Raw genomic sequence first — 24,498 nt, forward strand, 5'->3', positions numbered from 1 at the left:
AAAGAGGCCGGTGTTCTGGCCTTTGCGTCCCTAGTAGCCCGGCGGAGGATTCTTCTTCAGTGGAAAGATGCGAGACCCCAAAGCGTGGAGGCCTGGGTCAACGATATGGCGGGGTTTATTGAATTGGAGAAGGTGAAATTTGCCCTAAGGGGGTCAGTGCAGGGGTTTTTCAGGAGATGGCAACCATTCCTAGATCTCCTGGAGGAACGGTAAAGTCAAAAGGTCAGCAGCAGCAGCAACCGGGGGGGGGGGTCTCTTTCTCTTTCTTTTGGGTTGAATCTTCGCTAACGACGGGCGTTTATTTACTGTTTCTCTTTTGTATATATGGGGGGGGGTTTGTTCTTTGAATTTTCTGTTACTGTTTTCTTTTTTTTGTGAAAATGTGAAAATTTGAATAAAAATTATTTTTTTGAAAACATTCCACATTTACAATTGTCCCCTTATCTTTGTCAGACTACCATCCCCTGCATCCCCCTTCCCTCACCTTACACCCCATCCCCAGTCAAACTTCGGAATTTTATTGCAGTAGCTGCACAGTGCTGCCCATGCAGAGATGGAGGGCAGGAACCAGTCTGTCCCAGCAGAGTGATGCACAGCGCATCAAGAGCAGAGCAGCATTATGTCAGGTAGGCTTTGGATGTTGCATTCACCTTGAAGTGTCTTGAAAACTGAGGACCACCTTACGCATGTTATTCTCGATCAATCGGGTTTGAGACCGACGTAATTTCCTGCTGGCGTGGCGCAAGATTGGGAGGCCTGATGGGAATGCAGTGGCCAGCTGTTTTAATGAGCATTCATGAGATGCGAATGACTGCAAATGGCATTAACACCACCAGACCGACCCGCCATTGGGAGAATTGCAACTTTTTTTACGCCAGTGGATTTCTAACTTTTTGAATCCAGCTAGATTCTCTGCACCCGCCTGCCACAAAACTGCCACAGGCGAGATGGGAGAATTCAGCCCATAGTGTCTAATGAATCTAGCCTATGAAATGCTCCAAATTGCAGAAGCACTTAATTACCAAGTATGAGAAATAGTAGGACAAGCAACATTGTTTTCTTTTGTAATTGTATAACTATTTTTCTTTATATAAATTTAGAGTACCCAATTTATTTTTTCCAATTAAGGGGCAATTTAGCATGGCCAATCCACTTACCCTGTCCATCTTTTTGGGTTGTGGGGGTGAGACCCACGCAGGACTGTTTTTCATACAGAAAAAATACTTCTGTTATCCAGGGGGTCCACAGACCTTTTATAACAAGGTGGATCCCTAGAAACAGAATGGTTGAGAACCCCTGCACAAGTTGTCCCACTTTCATATTATTGTGAATGGTTCTCCCATGACTTTGTTCATGGTGTTGCAGGATATGATGGCTGCCTTACCGGTCAGTGTCATCTTCATAGTGATTGTATGACTGCTTTCTGACTGTCTCCATTCAATCTGTTGTTTTGTGACTGTTTTGGTTGTCTCCATTGTATTTTTATCTTTATTTAACCTTTTGACTTTTTATATCAACTCATTTTCTTCTGTTCCTTCTGCATGGGAAGTGGTGCGTGGAAGAATGCATTATGGCAAGGACAGCAGGATTTTTGGGCAGGTGGCATGGCAACGGCCAAAAGTAATGTGAAGATGCAACTAACATTATTTCCAATTTTTGGTTCTTGTTGGACATAGCAAAACTGAAAAATAAAGGTTCCAAGTGCAATATCCTTCTGTGTCCTTACTACATCTACATGGTTAGTAACAAGGTCACAGCTTGAGTTCAGTTTACATGAGTACATGAGAGGCAGTCACTTCCCTACTGCCTGTTCTGCCTACTCTTTACCAGTAACTGACCCATAACGGGTGTGTTTGTGCGCATGTGCCAGTGATGCAGTTAGTTCAATTGGCTTGATGGCTCACTTGTGGATCACATTAACTTCAACAGATGCGATTTGATCCCTGTTCCAGCTGAGATAGACACAAGGCCTGTCTCCTCACCCCACCAGTAGTAAAAGATCAGGTCACTTTATTTAGGGTTCGATGGATAATCACCAAGGATTTGTCTTTGGGCAGAGAACTGAAGGATAATAGATTAATTTAAATATGTGGGCCCTTAAGTTATTTTGCACAGTCACAGCAACTTAAACGGCAGATTTGTACTGAGCCTGCATGAAAAATTGTCAGATGGCAGAGGAGAAAACTGAGTTTTGGAATTTTGCTATGGCCACAGAAAATTGGATTGTTTCTGGGTCCTGACACTTCTGTACCCCACCGGCCCTCCCCTACCCCCCCCCCCCCCCCCCCCCCCCCACCCCCACCCCCCACCCCCACCCCCCTCAACCTAGGGAAATAGGAGTAGCCTCGAGTTTCGTGGATGAAATCTCTTAATTGATATAGAGATGGGTTTGGCGATCAATTAACGGTCATGGGTGTGGAAACAAATGTGGGACGTTCAAGTGAGAGCCCGACTTAAACTCACCATTACAGCTATTACTGTGACTACCATTTCACTGCTGTAACCGGAGAGTGAACCCAACTTTGAGTTGGATTTTTCATTTTAATAACATCTCAAGAGAACCTGGTCCTCAATTGTCAGATAGCAACTTGAAGGAGATCCTCTTTCTGGGGGTGGCAGGAGGAAGTCTCCTACACAGATCAAGCAGGCTTTGATGGACATCGTTGTCACTGTCAGAAAAAAGCATGATGCGAAGAATATGGATCCAGTGCAGGAATAGATTCAGCAGCCTGATACCATCTTTTAAATTGTGTGCTTTCCCCAATTATCAGGACAGCTCTCTGGGTATTCAGCCTCCATCAGACACACCAGCTGAGGAGCCTCAGGGCGCACGCTGCACAACACCTTGGGGATCCAATGTGCATAGGGGAATTACTGACCCCTGATCTCAGCCAAAGTGCTGCTGAGGAGGGTATATATTTCCGTGTTGTCAGCTGCCATTGGTCAGAGGACAGCAGTACCTTAATACATTTTATTTTGTACTTGTAGAGGATACAGGTAGAAAATTCCCGAGAGAAGGTTCACATGGAGGAGAGGGTACCCCTAACTTCAGATCATTACACCAATGAAGGATACAGTAATAGAAATAGTCACTATCACAAATCATAAGGAAGCAGTCCCTGGGGATATGTGCACATGTTGATAAGACAGCAATGCCACCCTGTCCAACAGCATATTGAAACATTTAGGTTGTGTTAGAATGCCTCAGCACTGCAAGGCTTCTGCTTTTAAGATTAACTCATTATCTCTCTGTCTGCCACAGTTGCAGACATCCACCTAAGAAGACTTTCTCCCTCTTGCTCATCAGGTCAGGATCCGAATAAAGCACCGTCACACCATATACGTGCACTGTTCACCACACAGATACATTCACCTCGGTGGGTCCTCACATATGTTCAGATAGGATGGCACTGGGTGAGAACATAGAACATAGAAAAATACAGCACAGAACAGGCCCTTCGGCCCACGATGTTGCGCCAAACTTTTGTCCTAGATTAAGAACAAATTAATCTACACCCCATCAGTACAACGTAATCCATGTACCTATCCAATAGCCGCTTGAAGGTCCCTAATGTTTCCGACTCAACTACTTCCACAGGCAGTGCATTCCATGCCCCCACTACTCTCTGGGTACTTCTGACATCCCCCCTATATCTTAAAGCTGGGAATTAATATGCAGGAGATGCTAGAGAACAGACAGCTTTGCTCAGTTTGTCACAAGGAGTCACTAGAAGAGGCTCCACCTGGACCAGCAGCAGATATGCTTCGACATGGCAAGATTTCCCTAAAGCAGACAGGGTCATGGGCAGAGGAACCCATCACGTGTGTGCCACAATAGCTCAGGGCTATGAATGCATGAGCACCGAAAGAGGGGCAAATTTCATGGAGAGCCAAATGCAGCAGTATTTGGAATGCATGCTGGAACTGCACACTTATGTAGACAAGATGCATACGCTCTATTGCTTGGACTGGTCAGTAGCACTGCTGGCAGAAATGTTTGGAAGAATGCCAATTGGAAAATCCATATAATGCAGAAGCTATTCAGCCCATTGAATCTGCACCAATCCTCTGAAAGCACACTCCACCCAAACCCACTTCCCTATAACCCCTTCATCTAACCTACACATCCCTGGATGTGCAATTTAACATGGCCACTCCACCTAACCTGCACATCTTTGGACTGTGGGAGGAAACCAGAGCACCCGGAGGAAACCCACACAAACAGGGGAGAATGTGCAAACTCCACACAGTCACCCAAGACTGGAATTGAACCGAGGTCCCTGGTGCTGTGAAGCAGCAGTGCTAACCACTGTATCACCGTGCCACCCATTGCGACCCAGCTGGTGCTCCAAACACCAAGGGGCGAGAATGTGATCAAGGATGACATTGCCATCCCTCAGGGGCGCCTTCATCATCTTCAGCCTCTTTGCCTCCTGTGACAGTGGAAGCATCTGTGCAGCAAAGCCAAGTTTTTGAGGTTTCCCCTCCAATGATGCAGGTACAGCAGCCCTTGGAGATACCCCCATGGGCACTTCTATCCACAAGGATGACCACCAACTGCATCTCAGATGCAAGCCAACACAATTGAGCAGACTGTCTTCTGAGGCCACAAGCAGAGCATCGCATACAACTGGCAGAGCAGAGGCCACCTTGTCCCATGGAGCACTGAGTTGTCACTGGCATGCCTTCGCTGTAACTCTGCAGTTTTCTTTTCTGAGTACTATGTAATTAAGAATATGGTGGCACGGTAGAAGTGGTTAGCACTGTTGATTCATAGCACCAGGGACCCAGGTTTGATTCCCGACTTGAGTCACTGTCTGTGCGGAGTCTGCACGTTCTCCGTGTCTGCTTGGCCTTCTCCGGATGCTCTCGTTTCCTCCCACAAGTCCCAAAAGACGTGCTTGCTAGGTGAGTTGGACATTCTGAATTCCTCCTTGTTGTACTCAAACAGGCGCCATAGTGTGGCGACTGAGGATTTTCACAGCAACTTCATTGCAGTGTTAATGTGACACGAATAAAGATTATTATTAAAACCACTATTTAGAAATGGTGAACAAAACCATATTGATGTACTGATGTTGACTTCACTGAGCTGAAGCATAAATTTTAGTTATTTGGATTCTCTTTTTTAAATTTAGAGTACCCAAAGGAGCAATTTAGCATGGCCAATCCAACTCCCCTGCACGTTTTTGGGTTGTGGAGACGAGACCCACGCAGATACGGGAGAATGTGCAAACTCCACACGGACAGTGACCCAGGGCCAGGATTGAACCTGGGTACTCGGCGTCATGAGGCAGCAGTGCAACCACTGCGCCACCGTGCTGCCCTGGATTCTCATTTTAATTGCTAAGTGTTCTTATATGATCAGTAGGTACAATGGTGATGATTGATGTGTTACAATATTTGTCCAAATATGTACTTATTATAAAACTGGTCTGTCAATGGAATCCTTTTTCAATCAGATTTTTCTCAATTTCTGTATAGGAATGGTGTGTTTCTAATAATTTCTCCACCTGGACACCTAAAATTCAAATGGAATAATTGAGAGGTTTGTATATTCAAAATTGTGCAGTCACAGGCGTATTGGTTTTAATATAACCCACCGTTGTTGTGTATTAGGAGCATTGTTTTTTTGACATTATTTTATTGCATAATATACTTAATTTCTTGACTTAATTCTTAAGCTGTTATTGTCGAAATTTTTTATTGTCACCTTGGGTTTTGCTTACATGTTAATTGAAAGAATGTTCCAGAATCTGAAACGAAAAGCATTGCATTGCCACCACGCAGATGAAAGTACATTCAATTGGCGCGGCAACGTATGTTCAAAATATACTCTCATCCTCCTCCCCTCGTTATCTGTGGTATTTACAAAGTGCTTAAAACTTTCGTGGCCAGTGGACATCATCGAGCTGCAGGAATTCGTGCATTAAATTCAACCAGGATAGCTGTCGACTGGGACACTCAATTCGACGGGGAGAAGAATCGATTATATTTTCATGTTTTAAGTTTTTGTTTTAAAGCTTGATTAGAAGGACTAATCGGGACCTCCAATTAAACAGCGCTTTGCTCACTTTCACAGCCTGTATAACAAATGAATTGTCTGATACGTGAAGGAAACGTTTTTTTTTAAACCAAGATAAGCGAGACAGGTTTTTCATGGCTATCCAAATTCACAAGAACAACATTGTGAAACGCCGTTACATATTCAAAATAATATGTTTGGTTGCGAGACGAGGCGCGATTTTTCCCCACCCCAGCTCGGTCGGCGATGGAGACGCCAAGTCGCCCTCACCTCGCAACGGCTGAGAAAATTCCAGCAACTCGCGCGGCCCTGGGCTTTCTGCATTGCCAGCGCGCGCGCGCGACCCCGCCTTCAGATCGCTGATTGGCCCAGCCGGCCCGGCCGCTGCGACCTCCCGTTGGTCGACGCCGCTGTCCATCAGCGCCAAGGTTCGAGATGCTTCTCGAACTTCAGCTTCGGCCAAGTCGAGGCGCCCTATAAAAGCTGCCCCGCCGCTTTTTCGCCCCGCAGAAGCTCTAAGAGGCGCTTCTTCTGTGGGGAGTTGGTTGCGTGTGCACGGCGGGTAGCAGCAAGCGGCGGTCATATTTTTAAAAACAAAACACCTCGGAGCGTGAGCGTCCCCTGAAGGAAGGTAAAAGTTTGAGAGGGAGAGGCTCAACGATGTCCATCTCCGTAACGAGCTCAGCGCGATTTGATTCCAAATATTGGGTAGACGAAATGTAATGACGGGAACGGGTTGCGTTGACTCGATCGTGGTTTCAAATCGTCGAGCCGGTTTACCGACTGGGAGGGTGGGTGTTTGGAACGATGTCAGGTTTTGATTCACGCGGGTTGTAATTTAACGGCGAAAAATCAAATCTATATTTGGGGGGGGGTGAAGTGATTTTCCTCGAACGATTCCTCATTGTCTAGCGTTGTTACCGCGCTAAGCTTTCTGGTAACCCCGAGACTTTTCTAGAAGCTTGTTCCAGTGGGTGGAGTCAGATTTAGAGTCACCGGGTTTCCATCACCAAAATCAATTATCCTTACGGTTTGCTGCCCCGTTTCCATTCAATGATTGCGTCTTTTTTCTTGTTCATCGAACCTTGCTGGGTGTCTTTATCTCCTTTTTTTTTGTGTTACATGAACGACAGATGCCTGAAGAAACTCTGGTAGTTACGCAGGATATGCCGATGGAGGAAGATACCGAGACCTTCGCCTTTCAGGCGGAAATTGCTCAGTTGATGTCTTTGATCATCAACACATTTTATTCCAACAAAGAGATTTTTCTGAGAGAGCTCATTTCCAATTCCTCTGATGTAAGTCATTTTTCAAGTGACTGGTTATCCCGATCTAACTTGCCTCATTTCCACGTGGTTTTAGCACCCTTAATAAAGTTTTTAGTGTCGTTCGTGTTATTTTCTGAGGTGCTACAGTGAGGCGTTTTTATGACTTGTAGCTACTTCCCAACATACTAAGCACTGGTGGTACTGTCAGATTGTTCTGGAAATTGCTGGGAAACATGTTAACACCTACCTCCAACTCCTTCCTTCAACAAAGTGTACTCCACAATAGAATGAATGTCATTCACTTGGACATTCCCAATGTCTGGCTTCTCGATCTGAAATGAGAAGCATTCATGTTTTGGATTATTTTTTTAAAACTTTGATGAAAGAATGATAACCTCTTGTATGACTTGCTAAAATGAAGAGGCAAATGCAAAAGTGTTAACTGTCACTATATTGAAACCACAATTAATATGCTTTAAAGCTTAGTTTGGCTCAAAGATTAAGGACATTAGAGGGTGGCACAGTAGCAGTGGTTAGCACTGCTGGTTCACAGTGCCAAGGACCTGGCTTCAATTCCTGGCTTGGGTCACTGTTGTGGGTTTCCCTCAAGTTCTGAAAGATGTGCTTGTTGGGTGAATTGGGCATTCTGAATTCTCCCATGTGCCTGAACAGGTGCTGTAGTGTGATGACAGGGGGCTTTCACAGTAACTTCACTGCAGTGTTATTGTAAGCCTACTTATGACAAAGATTATTTTAAAATTTAGACTAAGAAAGTATTCTCTTTATTATCACAAGTGTACATTAACACTGCAATGAAGTTACTGTGCAAAGCACCTAGTACCTGTTTAGGTCCATGGAGGGAGAATTCAGAATGTCAAATTACCAACTGCTTGTCTTTGGGACTTGTGGGAGAAAAGCCATGCAGACACTGGGAGAACTCTTGCACAGACAATGACCCAAGCTGGAATCTAACCTGGTGAAGCAATACTGCTAACCACTGTGCTTCAGGGCTTTTCCTGCTTAAGTCTGATTCTACCATAAGATGGATCCAAGTCTTGTTGTTTGATTTGATGGTGTGTGTATATACTTGCTATCGCCTTGAACTAAAAAGGGGATTTAACTGCAGTAACATTGGCATCACCTGGTCAAGACTGGATTTATTTTGTTGTGCTTGCAGAAAATTACATGTGCTATCAACTTACTGATAGCTAATGTATGGTGTGCTGGCAAGACTACTAATAAATCTTTATTAGTGTCACAAGTAGGCTTACATTAACACTGCAATGAAGTTACTGTGAAAATTCTTTCTCTCTTCTCTTTCCACCCCCCGTTACCACACTAGTGCCTTGTTCCTAGTTTCACTTAATGATGGATTTTGCTGAACTAGCACACTGTGGGTGTTCTGTAGGAGGTTTTGGGCTTTAGACCCAGTGAGGGAGGGGTAGAGATCCTAAAAAGAGGAACTTTCAGAAACTGCTTGGCTACAGGGTAGCACTGTGGTTAGCATAGTTGCTTCACAGCTCCTGGGTTGGGTCACTGGAGTCTGCACATTCTCCCCATGTCTTCGTGAGTTTGCTCTGGTTTCCTCCCACAGTCTTAAAGGTGTGCAGGTTTGGTGGATTCGTTCTGCTAAATTGCCCTTCGTGTCCTTTGGGTTGGGTTACAGGGGATAGGGTGGAGGTGTGTGCTTGGGTGGGGTTCTCTTTCAGAGGGCTGGTGCCGACTCAATGGGCCAAATGGCCTCCTTCTGCACAGTAAAGTCCATGCCTTGGGTGGAGAAACTGGGATTTTCATGCCAGCCACTTGACCATGATGCCCACCCTGATCTTCTCTAGTAGCCATGGGTATTGTGTCCTGTCCAATAATGAACCCCACCCAAGATGTTGGTGGAGGAATGTTGATGGAACATTTTTAGAAAAAGGCCATCTTTCCTAACTTGCTTTAGGCTAGCAAATAGCCACTAATGTGGACCATCTAAACAATTGATTCCAGTGAGGCTATTGATGAGCAGACCTAATCACCAAGGGTCTGCAGCCCAGTCACATCATTAAGGCACTAAGTTGGGTCCATGTCAGCTCTTCATCAATGCCACTCTATTTCTGGAAGCATTCCTTGTGAAAGTAAAAGGTAGTATCCCCTTGATATTCTCAAACACTTGCTGAACAGGCACCCCACCAAAATCTGGAAAATCAGCCATTGCAGCACTAATGATCCTGTGGTTTTTTTTCTCAACATAACAAAATTAAGCACTTGATTTTATTTCTAAACTCCACTTTTTAAACTTAAAAGTTAAGCAGGGTTGATCCAGTAACAGCTTTGCAGTTAGTGAGGTTGTCAGTTCTCTGGCAGCTGATGTTTGGTTAATTCTGTCAAGAACTGGTAGTTGTATACACATCTAGTTGTATTACAATATCTTGTAAGAAACCATTTCTTACCATGAGGAATCCTTTAACCCTGATTGGTTAGCATACTGTTAGCTAGTGCATAGTCTCCCATCACATTTTTTGCCATTACTGTAGAGTACACTGACTGGTTTATATTGGGAGTCTTGACAACCTTGTGATGAACTTCAACTTCTTGCTGGCAATATTGAAGCCATCAGGAAACTGCATCTTGTCCTTGACTGTGTGTTGAGAGTTTGCCCACCAAGTTTACTTAGATTAAACTCTGCATTAGCATAGAGGAAGAACTTTGAGTTCAAGTCCCAATCCAGAGGTACAGTTGACCATGTAGCACTGAAGGAGTGCTGTATTGTCTGGTTCTGTAACTTGACCAACTATTCAAACTGAGGCATTTGTATATTTGCACTGCACTTGATTCCAGAGCATAAGAGCTGGGGGTTCTCTGCTTGCTTGCCTTCTCCAACCAACTGGCCAAACACTGGTTGATCACTTAATTTACTTCTCGCAACATATTTCCAATCCTGTTCTATTGGCATGCCACGTGTATTGCCAATTCCTTTGGATCTTAGTGGGGAATAAAGATCTTCCACTCTTGTCAATGCAAGCACACTGGCTCTGCAACCACAACGTTTTGTTAAACTAAAACATCAAAAGGGCCAGTGCAACCCCCATTGGGGAAGACCACCTGATGGAAGCGGGGTGGCATTCCCTATTTTCACGATGGTAGCTTTGCTCAAGTTAGGTCGGTGTTATGGTGTTTGGCTCAGTTAAACTGGATAATCTAGAATTAGACCAGGTATAACAGTCTAATAGAATAGTTCTGGAATGTGGGTATCTCTGGTTAGGGTTATATTTCCCGTGCTAATTAACCTTCCAGAAGGTGGTGTTGAGCTGCTGCAGTCCATATAGTGTAGGCACATCAGTGCTGTTGGGGTATTTCTTGGCTTTTGACCCAGGAATGTCAATATAGTTTCAAGTCTGGTTGGGATGAATGGCTTGGAGGGAAACTTGCAAGTGATGGAGGTGTTCCCATGCATCTGCTGCCCTTGTCTTTCTATATGATTGCAGCATGATTTGGAAGATGGTGTAAAGAAGACCTGGTGAGTTACTGCAGCACATCTTGTAGATGGTACACTATTGCCTTGTGTGTCAGTTCAAGAGGGAGTGAATGCTGATGGGGTTATGATCCATTGTCCTGGAAGGTGTTGAGTTTCTTGTTGGAGCTACATTTACCCAGGCAAATGTCAATCCCACTCTTGATTTCTGCCTTGTAGATGGACAATTGGAGGTGAGTTACTTCCCATATAAATCCTAACCTCTGACCTGCTCTTGTAGCTATAGTATTTAATGGCTGGTCCAGTTCAATTTCTGGTCAATGGTAAACCCCACGATGTACTGTCAGCATGGTAACACCTTTTGAATAGTACTGGTTTCTCTTGTTGAAGATAGTCGTTGTATGGCATTTTTGTTTGGCACAGATGTTACTTGCCACTTATCATCCCTAGCCTGAATATTGACTTGGGTTTGTTGTGTATGGGCATGGACTGGCTCAGTATCTGAGTAACAAAGAACAAAAAAGTACAGCACAGGCCCTTCAGCCCTCCAAGCCCGTGCCGACCATGCTGCCCGTCTAAACTAAACTCTTCTACACTTCCTGGGTCCGTATCCCTCTATTCCTATCCTAATCATGTATTTGTCAAGATGCCCTTGAATGTCACTATCATCCCTGCTTCCACCACCTCTGGCAGTGAGTTCCAGGCACCCACTGCACTCTATGTAGTTTTTTAAAAACTTGCCTCTTGTATCTCTAAACCTTGCCCCTCGCACTGGTGCCCTCTAGTAATTGATCCCCTCTACCCTGGGGAAAAGCCTCTGACTATCCACTCCGTCTATGCCTCTAATTTTGTAGACCTCTATCAGGTTGCCCCTCAACCTCCGTCGTTCCAGTGAGAACAAACCAAGTTTATTCAACTGCTCGGAGTTGTGCAAATCATCAGTGAACATCCCCACTCTGACCTGCTGCAGCAAAGGTCACTAATGAAAGCTGAAGATGATTGGGCCTGACAGTATCCTGCAGAACTACTTTCTCCCCAACAATCAATGTTTTCCTTTTTGTACTAGATATAACTCCCAACCCTCCATATGATTCTACCCTCATCCATACTGACTCAAGAGCTATCCAGTAATTCTACCTTGTAGTTTTTGGTCCAGCACTTCAGATGCACGTCTGAATATTTTTACATGCAATTTAAGGTTTCTAGCTTTACAACCCAGGCTTGAGTTCCAGATTCCTGGGTCAAAATTCTGAACTCTTCCCTAATCAATTGCTTATCAAAACCCTAATATCCTTTCTATTCGTATTTGGGTCTCACTATAATTCAATAAAACTTCCCCTCTGCATCTTAAATAAAACAGTCCCAGCCTATCTCCTTTCTCTTGCCAACATTGCAATCACATCCTTTCTGTAATGTGGAAATCAGAACTGTTCAGCTGTAGTTTCGTGCCCCATACTTCGACTGGCCTAGGATTGGCCATATTCTGCACCTCTTTTTACTTTAAAGCATCTGCGGACTACATTTGTTGGGTCGCTGTTGCCTTGGTTGTCCTACCAAATGCATTCTATTATCAATTTTTTGGCCAATCCATTTGTATCTTTCTGCAGTCTTCTACCTTGCCTTCAACCCTCTAACTAAAGTTCACGGGGATCCATTACTGAGCCATGCATCACCCACTTGAAATAGACTTTGGCCACCAATGCCTATTGACCATAATCCTTTTGCTTTCATATCACCTGAGACTGCTTTGGGTCCAGTGTATTTTTGTTTCTATGCTGCCAGGGAAAAACTGGGTCTGAGGAGAGAATCCATTAACATGGAATCTGAAGCATGATACTTTAGATAACATTGACTCTGGCAATGACCTTGTCAAACCCTAGCAGCTTGAAGTCAACTGAGTAGAATATTGATACTCTTGGGTCGTAACAATACTTTGGGTAACAAAAGGGTCAGTCAAATCAGCCATAACCGTCATCTGTACTGACTCCTGACTGATTGATTTAATCCATGCAATAAATAGTGACATAATGCCATAAAGGAGATATTCCTGTGGACCCTCATGGTGGAGTTCTGGGAAGTACCATAAATAATACTCATCCATTTGGGAGACTGCTGACCCAGTGCAAGCAAATAATACCAACTTTTAAAGTCTAGTTATTAGATTTGAGTAACTGCAGTAGATCATCCAACTATATGTCTCAATAGGTGCACATTTTTCTGGATTGAGGTAGTCTTGGGAGGGTAATTTGAACATTGTATTGCTTCTCCTAAGCACCCTGCAGCCAGTGAATACTAAGCTTTGAACCAGCCCAGGTGGCTATCAGAGCAAGTTATCTGTACTGTGTAGCTCCCCAAGGTACCTCCATGCATTACCTGTCAGGAGTGTGTGGTTATGTTCAACAATACTGATGCTTGATACTATCCAGGCCAAAATAGCTGCTAGGTGATGGATTTCCTAATTTCCCTCCATGCTGCAAAGTGTCCTAGCTATAAAATTTGCACCCAGCCTACTTGATATAGGTGTAGGTTAGCCGGTGGAGATGTAGCATAACTTGTCACTATTCCTCCATCACTGCATCGAAATATTTTATGGATTGCTTTGTGACAGAAGTCATAACAATTTGAGGCTGAGGGATGGGTGATGACTAAGTCTTGTGATGGTTGTATGTACTGAGACCCATATAAGATTTTGACCCAGGGCAGGATTTAAGGCCACGTCTGCCTGTTGACTGGAAATTTCTGCCTGAGGTCAATGGACCTTTTTGCATGGTTCCTGTCCCGCCTGCGGCAGGCATGGCTGAAAAATCCACCCCCCACCACCAATTTTGTTCTATAATGGATGCTTACAAGTGAGTAGCAGAACATTTAGATTTTTAAACATCAAATCTGAATCCAGGCTCCCAAGACTAAAAACAATTGCTTCATGTTTGGTTTCACATTCTTTACTGGCAAGCTGGCCCAAACAGACACAAGATTTGATCTGACCTGTGACTTGGTTGACCCCCTCCCCCCACTACATGCTACTTCCACATTTCCATTACGGATCTGATTTAGCTTTGAACTAATAATCGAATAGTCTGCAGATGTATTATCAAGTTCAAATGAATAATAACTGTCAACTGCATGCCCTGGATCTGTGGCATAATGGGAAGTGCCAAAAAATAATGTTCTGACTTCTAACTAGCCAACTCAGGATGTGCATGGAAATGTTTTTTGGCAATGGTGGGGCCCAGCAGTTATTAAATCTATGGTGTTGCAATTCATGCTATGTTTGATATATCCTCTTGGAAATGCTCAAATTGGGGGTTTGATGCAGGGGTACAGTTTGGTAGCAAGAGAAGACCAGATGCAAGAGATTTGCTAAGACCTTGAATACACAACGTGAAAAGATATGAACAGTTTCAATCGTGTTTTTTCAAAAGAAATGTTGTGCTGTGAGGGTTGAGTTGATGGATTCAACCTGAATAAGATAATTTAAAGATGTCCCAAACAATGGGCTGAATGATTTCTATATTTCAGCATGGAACACCACCTGGAAAGCGTATTTATGTCGAGGCTTGCCATTGTCATAGTCCAATTTTTAATCACTAACCCAGAATTGCATTTCCTTGCTTTCCTAATTTCTACAATTTTTTGTTTTTAGGCACTTGATAAAATTCGCTACGAAAGTTTAACTGATCCAAGCAAGATGGATTCTGGCAAAGAACTGAAGATTGACATTATCCCAGATCAGAAGTCGCGTACTTTGACTCTTAAGGATACTGGTATTGGGATGACCAAAGCTGACCTCATTAATAACTTGGGTACCATTGCCAAGTCTGGAACAAAAGCCTTCATGGAGGCCTTGCAAGCTGGTGCAGACATATCTATGATTGGGCAGTTTGGTGTTGGTTTCTATTCTGCTTATCTAGTTGCAGAAAAAGTAACAGTCATCACTAAGCACAATGATGATGATCAGTATGTGTGGGAATCATCTGCTGGAGGATCTTTCACAGTGAGACTAGACCATGGTAAGTAATTGTGTAGATTAATTTATCAAAATATTAAATTATAGACACTATTGAGTATCCACTTTTTTCCAATTTGGGGCAATTTAGCATGGACTGAGAATTTGATCCAGGGCTGAGATTGAACCCAGATCCTCAGTACCACAAGGAAGCAGTGCTAACAAGTGTGCCATTGTACTGCCCTTGTTCTCATTGTTGACTTAGTTCAATATGTTTGGAATACTGATCTCCATTCTTATTCTCATTCAAAATGAAAAGTGATATTGCAAGATCTTTGTAGTTAAAGATAACGCCACTTTCATACCAGAGGGGTGTCCAATATTTTTTTTTAAACACCTTCATTTGCATAATGCAAAGATATAATAGCTACTTTTGGGTTTAATTTATCTGAAGGTGAAGAAATTGGCCGTGGAACTCGAGTAATATTGCACTTGAAGGAAGATCAAATGGAATACGTAGAAGAAAAAAGAGTAAAAGAAATTGTGAAGAAACATTCCCAGTTCATCGGCTACCCTATTACTTTATTTGTAAGTCTGTTTCTTAATTCAGTATTTTGTGTGGCAGCAATTTTGGTCAGTGATATTGAATGTGTTAATCTAATAATCCAGACAATTCCTTCAATTTGTTTGTTTTTGTTTTTTAAAAACAGGTGGAGAAGGAACGGGATAAAGAGATCAGTGATGATGAAGGAGAAGAAAAAGAGGAGAAGAAAGAGGATGCTGCAGAAGAAGATGATAAACCAAAAATTGAAGATGTTGGATCAGATGAAGAAGAAGATGAAAAGAAAGCAGGTGACAAGAAGAAAAAGAAAAAAATTAAGGAGAAATATATAGATCAAGAAGAATTGAACAAGACCAAGCCTATTTGGACAAGAAATCCTGAAGACATTACCAATGAAGAGTATGGAGAATTCTACAAGAGCCTGACAAATGATTGGGAGGAACATTTGGCAGTAAAAGTATGTGTAATGTTGTTTGTTCACTGCTTAAATGATAAACTGACTTCAATTGCATATACAACAAACTAACCACAAATATTTTTACAGCATTTTTCTGTTGAAGGCCAGCTGGAGTTTAGAGCATTACTATTTGCTCCAAGACGAGCACCATTTGACTTATTTGAAAACAGAAAAAAGAAGAACAATATTAAGCTATATGTGCGTAGGGTCTTCATTATGGATAATTGTGAAGAACTCATTCCAGAATATCTCAGTAAGTATTTCTTTGGGCAGGAATAACCCTAATGCAAATGTGATTAACAAATTTTTGTGATGTCAGGTGAATGTAGTTTCTCATTGGAGTTGCACGTTTTCTTAAATGTTTGCTTTTCTCCCCCAAGATTTTATTAAGGGAGTTGTGGATTCAGAAGATTTGCCCCTTAACATTTCCCGTGAAATGTTGCAGCAAAGCAAGATTCTAAAAGTTATTCGTAAAAATCTGGTTAAGAAATGCTTGGAGCTCTTCACAGAATTATCTGAAGACAAAGAAAACTACAAGAAGTTGTATGAGCAATTTTCCAAAAACCTCAAGGTGATCATCGTGGAGCTAGCAAAGGGAAAGCTTTTTTTCTTGCCACTAGTTGCAATAACGTGGGTGTTCAACTGTTTAGAGAAAGATGTTGTGATTCTGCCTAGATATATATATTTTTAAAATTTAGAGTACCCAATTTTTTTCCAATTAAGGGGTAATTTAGTGTGGCCAATCCACCTAGCCTGCACATGTATTAGTTGTGAGGGCGAAACCCACGCAAACACAGAGACTGCAAATTCCACACGGACAGTGACCCAGAGCCAAGATCGTACCTGGGACCTCGGTGCCGTGAGGCAACAGTGCTGTCTACTGTGCCAGTGTTGCCCGACTTCTGCCATTACTGCTAAATAACTGACCTCTTGTGTAGTAGTTGTCGGTGTATTTCTTTAAACATAAACAGTGGGGGTGCTTCTCTGCTTGCATGTTGAAATCTAGAAGGTTGCCAAGTGTTTCCACTTGAAACTTTACATGATGGTATGCATTCAAGTGACCTTTTAACTGCCCACCTTCAACATTTTGGGAAAACTTTTTCACTCTTTTCTATCAAGATATTCCACTACAAAATCAAATATTTGTGTAAATGACCTTTAGAATCAGCTGGTAATACCAATCTTCACTTTTCTTTCTAGAGCTTTTGTCTGAAGCTTAAATTGGTCCAGTTTGGACAAGTGCTTTCCTCTTTATATTCTGGGACCACATTTTATTTATTTTTTGTGGTGCTTATTCACACATCTAACCAGTGCAATGAAAATAATACTGACTTTTTAGTTGTGCACAAATAGATGCCAGCAGGCCTGTTTCATCCTCTTTCCATCTCACCCTAGCTTGGAATCCATGAAGACTCTCAAAATCGCAAGAAGCTTTCTGAGTTGCTCCGGTACCATACTTCTGTGAGTGGTGATGAAATGATATCTCTGAAAGATTATGTTTCCCGTATGAAAGACAACCAGAAGCATATCTATTACATTACTGGTATGTAAATCTACACTAGTGAAATAATTTCTGAAATAAAGGATCTCCTTGATTAAATTACTTCTGAAATGTATGATCTCCTGCCTGGAACCTAACTATTTGCAAAACTGAGGAATGGTATACATTTCAATTAAGCAAACAATATAGTTCAAAGACCACTTCAGATTTGCTTGGTTTTCTCTGCGTAGAGACCTTGACATTTCTGTTCAATTTCAATCCAATGGCAAACTCAAACTATAGATGGACATGGCCTCTCCCTTAATTACATCTTTTCTACTCTACCCTACCCTAAACATAAGGCATTCCTCCGTCTCCTCCCACAAGATATCCCCATGACCTGGCTCACCAGGACCAAAATAATCTTAAATGATCTCTACCCCAGGAATCTTCAAATCAATATCTCATTAACCTGCTACCTATAAAACAAGTATATTTTTAAAATCGATGACTCCCTCACCTTTTTACACCCCTTAATCAGTTTTAGCCAACCTACTGGGTGTATGCATTCTAAACTGGTTTTTCATAACCGTACTCTTACTACAACAAATATAGCCATTTCTAAAATTAAAATTCGGCACTGTATATGCATGTATAGTCATTCCAGACTTTTTTTAAAAATCAGGTGAAACCAAGGACCAAGTAGCCAACTCTGCATTTGTGGAACGGTTAAGAAAACATGGATTGGAAGTGATTTATATGACTGAGCCAATTGATGAATACTGTGTGCAACAGTTGAAAGAATTTGATGGGAAAAGTTTAGTCTCCGTAACTAAGGAGGGCTTGGAGCTTCCAGAAGATGAAGAAGAGAAAAAGAAACAGGAAGAAAAGAAGGCAAACTTTGAAAATCTGTGCAAGATTATGAAAGACATCTTGGAGAAGAAAATTGAAAAAGTATGTTTAATGAATAATGGAATACAAGTGTGCTGAGGTGAATGATTGCAAAAACAAAATTAAACTTTCCTCCTTGTGGGGGAGTAAAGCTGAAAGATTATTTACTTGGATGAGGTGGGGGGGAGTAAAGCTGAAGATGTATGACTTGAATGCAGGGATAAAAGGTACAGGGCTGGTTTAGCTCAGTGGGCTAGACAACTGGTTTGTGATGCAGAACAAAGCCAGGATTGTGGGTTCAATTCCTGGACCTTCTGAATTCTCCCTCTGTACCCAAACAGGGGCTGGAATGTGGTGACTAGAGGCTTTGCACAGTAACTTCATTGCAGTGTTAATGTAAGCCTACTTGTGACAATAAAGGTTATTTTATTTTTACTGTAGCCAAATTTGCAGAATTAGCACTAAAATAGGTGGGATGGTAAATTGCAATAAAGAAATTAAAAAGTTACAGATATCATAGAATCCCTAATAGTACAAAGACCATTCAGCCCATCTGCACCAACCCTTCGAAAGACCACCCAACTTAGACCCCATCCCCTGCCCTAAACTCCCCTTATGGGGCAATTTAGCTTCCCCAATCCACCTAATCTGCACATCTTTGGACTGAGGGAGGAAACCAGAGCAAGTAGGTTAGGTGAGTGAGCCAGGTTTAATATGGATAATTGAGTTTGTACATTTTGGTTGGAAAACTGGAACGGCAACTTACTACTTGGTGCAGAGGGATCTAGGTGTAGCATGGAGGTAATAGGGAATGCAAATGGAATTTTGCCCTTTTTTATAGCTATAGGAATAAAGTATAAAAGTAGGGACATGATGCTGCAACTATACAAGACATAGTCCACTGCACTTGGAGTATTGTGTACGTTTTTTTTTCGGTCCTCTTATTTGAGGGATATAGTTACATTCAAGGCAGTTCAGAGATGGGCTGTAGAGGCAGGGCAGGAAAGTGGTTGAGACTGAGACTATCGGCCATGATCATTTGGAATGGCAGAGCAGGCTCGACTTCTACTGCAGTTCATGGTGAACTTTTTCTAACATGTCAACTTTTTTGGTGGGGAGGGATTAATAACAGAACCGTGCATACAAGACACATTCCAGGTAGGCTATTGTGCCCATTTATGGGCTTCATACTTGGCTTCATACTTGGAAGGGTGTAACGGTCTTTGAGAAAATGCAGAGATTTGCCAAAATGGTAGCAGGGACAAGACAGTTCTTTAAGCAAAGTTTAATCTAATGACGGACTTGACGTGATTGTCAGAAGTTTGCATGGAATGCATTTACTGGAAGCCCTTCAGTAGTAACTTTGTAAATGCAGTGGATAAATAAATGCACTGGATAAATATTTGATGGAAGAGTTTGGCTACAGTGGCACTAACTGTCAGTTGACTGAAATAGCTATTCATGGATATTTCAATGGGCTAAATGATCTCCTGTGGTTGTTCTGTTCTGTTTTTTTGTTGTGTAATTGCACTAATTCTTTTTTTACCCAGGTAACTGTTTCCAATCGTTTAGTTGCCTCTCCATGTTGCATTGTTACCAGCACCTATGGATGGACTGCCAACATGGAAAGAATCATGAAGGCTCAAGCACTTAGAGATAATTCCACAATGGGTTATATGGCAGCTAAGAAACATTTGGAAATCAATCCTGATCATCCAATTGTTGAAACGCTGAGGCAGAAAGCAGAAGCTGACAAAAATGACAAGTCAGTGAAGGACCTTGTCATTCTTCTTTTTGAGACTGCACTGCTGTCCTCTGGTTTTTCTTTGGAAGATCCACAGACACATGCTAATCGCATTTACAGGATGATCAAACTTGGACTTGGTAAGTATCTTGACCAAATAAATGTATTAGTCTTTATGGGAGCCATAACCGTCTGAAGTTTTTAAACCTCTGCAAATGCTAGTCCAAATTTTAACTCTTTTGCTTTCCAGCTGCTAGTGATTATTCTAAGCTTTATTGAAGAAGGAAAACTGCCTTTTCTTTCCTTTAGGTATTGATGAGGAAGATCCTGTCCTGGAGGATGCAAGCCCAACAAATACTGAAGAGATGCCACCACTAGAAGGTGATGATGATGATACATCACGGATGGAAGAAGTTGATTGAACAAACTACAACTGGCAGCAATCTTAATTCTTAAGAACTGTTGCAATCACCAAGTTTTAAAAAACTAGTAATAGACAGCTGTAAAGGTATCACACTTCTGTGAAGCACAGTTGATGCTTAGTTTCTGTAAAATTGTCAGTACCGGTAAACTAAAAGATGTCTGTACCCGACAAAAAAGTTCACAATTGAGCATATATTGCAAAATAAATTTAAAAATGTTTAAATTCGTTTTTTTCTGAAATCACTAAATACTGTTTAGCTTTTTGCCACTGCTGGACCAAAGCCAGTGCGTGATTGATTTGCAATGTGGTTCCACAGCCATCCCATTCTAAATGTGGCTTTTGGGGTGGAGGTGTGTTTTGATTCGGAAATAAAATTGGCCTTTTACTTTGCTTAAGGTGAAGTATAAATCCGAGCAGAGTATTTGGGATCACTTCTCCACAGTAGTCTTAACAATATTACAGGAGAGAAGCCCTTTAACATTGTCAATAGGCTTTTTACTACTCCAATATTCTGATGTCTGTCCTGCCTTGTGTCTTGAAAGTTGTCTTGCCTCCCCATTTAAATGAAAAGCAACATTGAGATTGGTTACTTTCCTTGTTGGATCCTGTAGTTAATACATTAATACAAAGACAAGCTAGGTTTGTGACTTGCTGTAAATTGGCACTTCTGTACTTCCATGTCAATTGTTTTGAGTCTGCATTCAGTTTTCATTTTTTGGAAATTGGAAGATAATTTATGGTCCCACACTTGTTCAAAGTTTTGTCTCTCAGGCCAATGAGTAAGAGTGAAGTTAATTTTGTAACAATTTGATTAACAAGGCCCCAAAATTATGGATGTACAGTAAACTAGAGTTGATATTTAAAATCCCAACCAGATGGGAAAAGCAAGGGCAACATGGTGCAGTGGTTAACTGCTGCGATCCCAGCCCCGGGTCACTGTCCGTACACATTCTCCCTGTTTCAGCGTGGGTCTTTCCTTTCTTTACCTTTCCCCTAAACCCAGATATGCAGGGTAGTTGAATTGGCCACACTAAATTGCCCCTTAATTGGCAGGGGGAGAATTATTATTTTTTTTAATGGAGAAAATTAATCCAGTTTTCTTGGAACTTGACATGTTACCTCCCCTTTGCTAAAGGGAATACAAGGCTTGCCATTACGAGACCCCATTTGTCCTTTGTATGTTTTCAAAGGAGGAGTGGTTTCCCTTGTATTGCTTAAAGGAGAGGTTTCCTTTTGAGGCTTTTTAAAATTCCGACAGAACAGTGGCTTTGAGTAAAGTACTACTTGTCTTGAAGTTAACCTTGCAGTTGAAACTAGATATATTGGATAAATATATACCATTTGCAAAAAAAAGTTCATGAAATAACTAACCCCAGCTGTTGGTGGCAATTCTAATGATGTGCTGCTTTGGAGCATATTTTGGGAGTGAAGAATGGGTCTTTTGACCTGACTGTTCACATGGCTGTCATTGAATGATATAATGGTGTCTGTTTCATTCAACCTTTCACCATAGCTGGACTAGATTTTATTTTCAGGACAATCTGAAAGATGTAGACTTTGGATTATTGATTGGACCACAGAAATTGTTATTATTGATCTGGTGCAGTAGATGCCAGAAAGGATGCTTCTGTCCTGAAACTGAGCAGATTCCCTTTAACAACCTGCATTTGAGGCACCAGTTGTTCCTGCTCTGTGCCCATCAGTTTACAAAAGCAATTTAAAAGTTGTTTGTCAGCAGAAGAACGGTAAATGTTGTCCTTTTGAGTGATGGTTGTTTCCTTTTTCTTTTGGATTGACTTGGATATTGGAATGCAGCAAAATTTTCCACCAAACCTGACATGTGGCAAATGTGTAGAATTACAAGCAACTAGTAGATGGGGGGGGGGGGCAGAAGGAATTTAAAGAAGTGCAATAATGCATTTTTAATAGGAGAAACAATACAGACAATGGCACGGTACTAAGGAACTCTTGTGTCTCAGTTATTTGGTACAGCAAATAATTTGGGAAAGCTAATATGGCTCATACAGTTCAGTTATAGAGGGTGTTGGTGGGAAGGCTGTAGATGCTTTGGGAGTAGTTCAGAGAAGGCTTGCATTCGGAGCAGTTCAGAGCAGACTTACTAGACTTGATACTCCTGTGAGGAAAGGTTGGATAGGGTAGGCTTGTATCCAGTGGTGGTTTAGAGTAAGGCAACTTTTGAAGCATAAGATCTGGAGGAGTCTCCTGTGGGAGAATCTAAACCCAGGGGTTGCCCATTTTAGAGGTCGTTGGTGGGAAGGCTGTACATGCTTTGGGAGCAGTTCAAAGCAGACTTGCTAGACTTGATACTGGGGTTGTTCTTGGAAGCAAAGGAGGTTGAGACAAAATTTAGATGTGCAAGATAGGTTTTAATTCTCATTAACTGATGGTACAAGGACTTCGGAGCAAATAGTAGTGACCTGGAACTAACTACCTCTGAGGATGCTGGAAGCAGAGATGATATCAAAAGGAAACTGCATAGACATTTGTGGGAAATAAATTGGCATAGCTACAGGGGAATTGGATTTCTGTTCAGTCATCTTTGAAGTCTCTTTTTTAATATAAATTTAGAGTACCTAATTTTTATCCAATTAAGGGGCAATTTATCATAGCCAATCCACCTAACCAGCACAGCTTTGGGTTGTGAGGGTGAGACACGGAGAATGTGCAAACTCCACACGGACAGTGACCTAGGGCCAGGATTCGCAACTAGGTCCTCAGCGGTGCAGTCCCAGTGCTAACCACTGTGCCATGTGCTGTCTTATTTGTCAAAGTCTCTTCACATATATTACCAAGCTCAAATTCATTCCTTTTAAGAATCTTGAATACAATTCCACCCATCCACATCTTTTCTCCAGAATAAGAAATCCCAAGCTTTTACCTTTCCTTCATAACTCACTTGAAGCCAAGCAGTAGGTCCTCTATTTAGTGTAAATGATTTGAAATGTACTCAGAAGTATCATATCAACTGCCTTGCAGTCACTATTCCTCTATACATTTCAAGATCTAGCTTGCTGTTGGTTTCAAAATTTCCAAATTTTTCTCCTGTGTGTTCTGTCACCATTTCAACCCTTGTGTCTATCACCCACTCCTGCATTCCTATCCTGGAGCCATCCACAAACCTGGACATTTCTGCTTCAGTCCTCTGATCCAAACCATTATTACATACTAAAACATGTTACAAGTATCACCTTAGCATAGCCAATGCAAGCCCTTTACAAACCACTTTAATTTAGTGAAAATTTTAATCTACCTGTAGCCAATGCCAGCAAAACAAAATTTAGACTAATTTGGGACCAATTACCTTTTAAGAAAGGGTCCTTTGTAATAAAACACCAAATGAGTAAAGGCTTCAAGTTGCTTTAGTGGGTGGGCAGCACAGTCTGCGGTGATTAGCACTGCTGCCTCATGGAGCCAAGCATCTGGGTTTGATTATAGCCCTGGGTCACTGTCCGTGTGGAGTTTGCACATTCTCCCAGTGTCTGCATAGGTCTCGCCCCCACCCAGAAAATGTGGAGTGCCCCTTAATTTGTGTGTGTGGGGGGACATATTGAGTATTCTAAACTTATTTTTAAGAAGTGGCTTTAGTGGAATTGTTATATTGCTCATTTGCTGGCAAAAAGGAATCAACAGACATAATGGAGCTACTGCTGAGTAATAAGAACCAGCCTATTCTGCTCAGCAATAGAATCAAGGAAATGCACAAATTATGCAGCACTACAGTGGTTTCCAGAAGAGCTACTCGCAACCATTGAAGCGAACCATGAGAAAAAACATCTTAACTCTCCCAGGTTTAGCACCTAAACTCCCTTGGTTCCTGTGCTCGGCAGCATGGTAGCACAGTGAATCGCATTGTAGCTTCACAGCGCCAGGGACCCAGGTTCGATTCCCTGCTGGGTCACTATGCAGAGTCTGCACGTCTGCATGGGTTTCCTCCGGGTGCTCTGGTTTCCTCCCACAGTCCAAAGATGTATAGGTTAGGTGGTTTGGCCATCCTAAACTGCACTTAGTGTCCAAAAAATAAGGTTGGTTGGGTGGGGGTGGGGGGTTATGGGGATAGGGTGGAAGTGAGGGTTTAAGGGTGCAGACTCGATGGCCTCCTGCACTATATGTTCTATGAATTGTGATTCCCCAGAACCAGTTTGTCTAGCTTTGCCATCCGTCAACCCTTTTTTCATTTAATGTGAATTAAAGTTAGAACATAAACTCTGGTTGATTCTCCACAA

General features: G+C 42.1%; 1 protein-coding gene across 2 annotated transcripts; it reads left to right on the forward strand.

Moving 5' to 3' along the window:
• The first annotated feature begins 6,431 nt into the window (after positions 1-6,431).
• LOC119952982 (heat shock protein HSP 90-alpha) lies at positions 6,432-20,472 on the forward strand. Of its 2 annotated transcripts, none has more exons than XM_038776686.1 (11): positions 6,432-6,656; positions 7,159-7,323; positions 14,394-14,760; positions 15,148-15,284; positions 15,407-15,715; positions 15,803-15,968; positions 16,096-16,286; positions 17,111-17,258; positions 17,881-18,149; positions 19,637-19,970; positions 20,140-20,472. In XM_038776686.1, the coding sequence occupies exons 2-11, from the start codon at positions 7,159-7,161 to the stop codon at positions 20,250-20,252; spliced, it is 2,199 nt and encodes a 732-aa protein (XP_038632614.1). In that variant the 5' UTR covers positions 6,432-6,656; the 3' UTR covers positions 20,253-20,472. The 2 variants fall into 2 exon arrangements, with proteins under 2 accessions (XP_038632614.1, XP_038632625.1); XM_038776697.1 differs by having other exon boundaries at positions 15,151-15,284.
• The last annotated feature ends 4,026 nt before the right edge of the window (positions 20,473-24,498 follow it).

This window comes from Scyliorhinus canicula, chromosome 2 (genome assembly GCF_902713615.1).
Source record: "Scyliorhinus canicula chromosome 2, sScyCan1.1, whole genome shotgun sequence".
Classification (NCBI taxonomy): Eukaryota; Metazoa; Chordata; class Chondrichthyes; order Carcharhiniformes; family Scyliorhinidae; genus Scyliorhinus; species Scyliorhinus canicula.

Excerpts from the sequence above, each read along its gene's own strand:
- LOC119952982 (XM_038776686.1), top strand. The coding sequence starts at position 7,159 with ATGCCTGAAGAAACTCTGGTAGTTACGCAGGATATGCCGATGGAGGAA. Across the intron at positions 7,324-14,393 it reads TCATTTCCAATTCCTCTGAT|GCACTTGATAAAATTCGCTA; the intron begins GTAAGTCATTTT and ends TTTTGTTTTTAG. Across the intron at positions 18,150-19,636 it reads TGGAGAAGAAAATTGAAAAA|GTAACTGTTTCCAATCGTTT; the intron begins GTATGTTTAATG and ends TTTTTTACCCAG.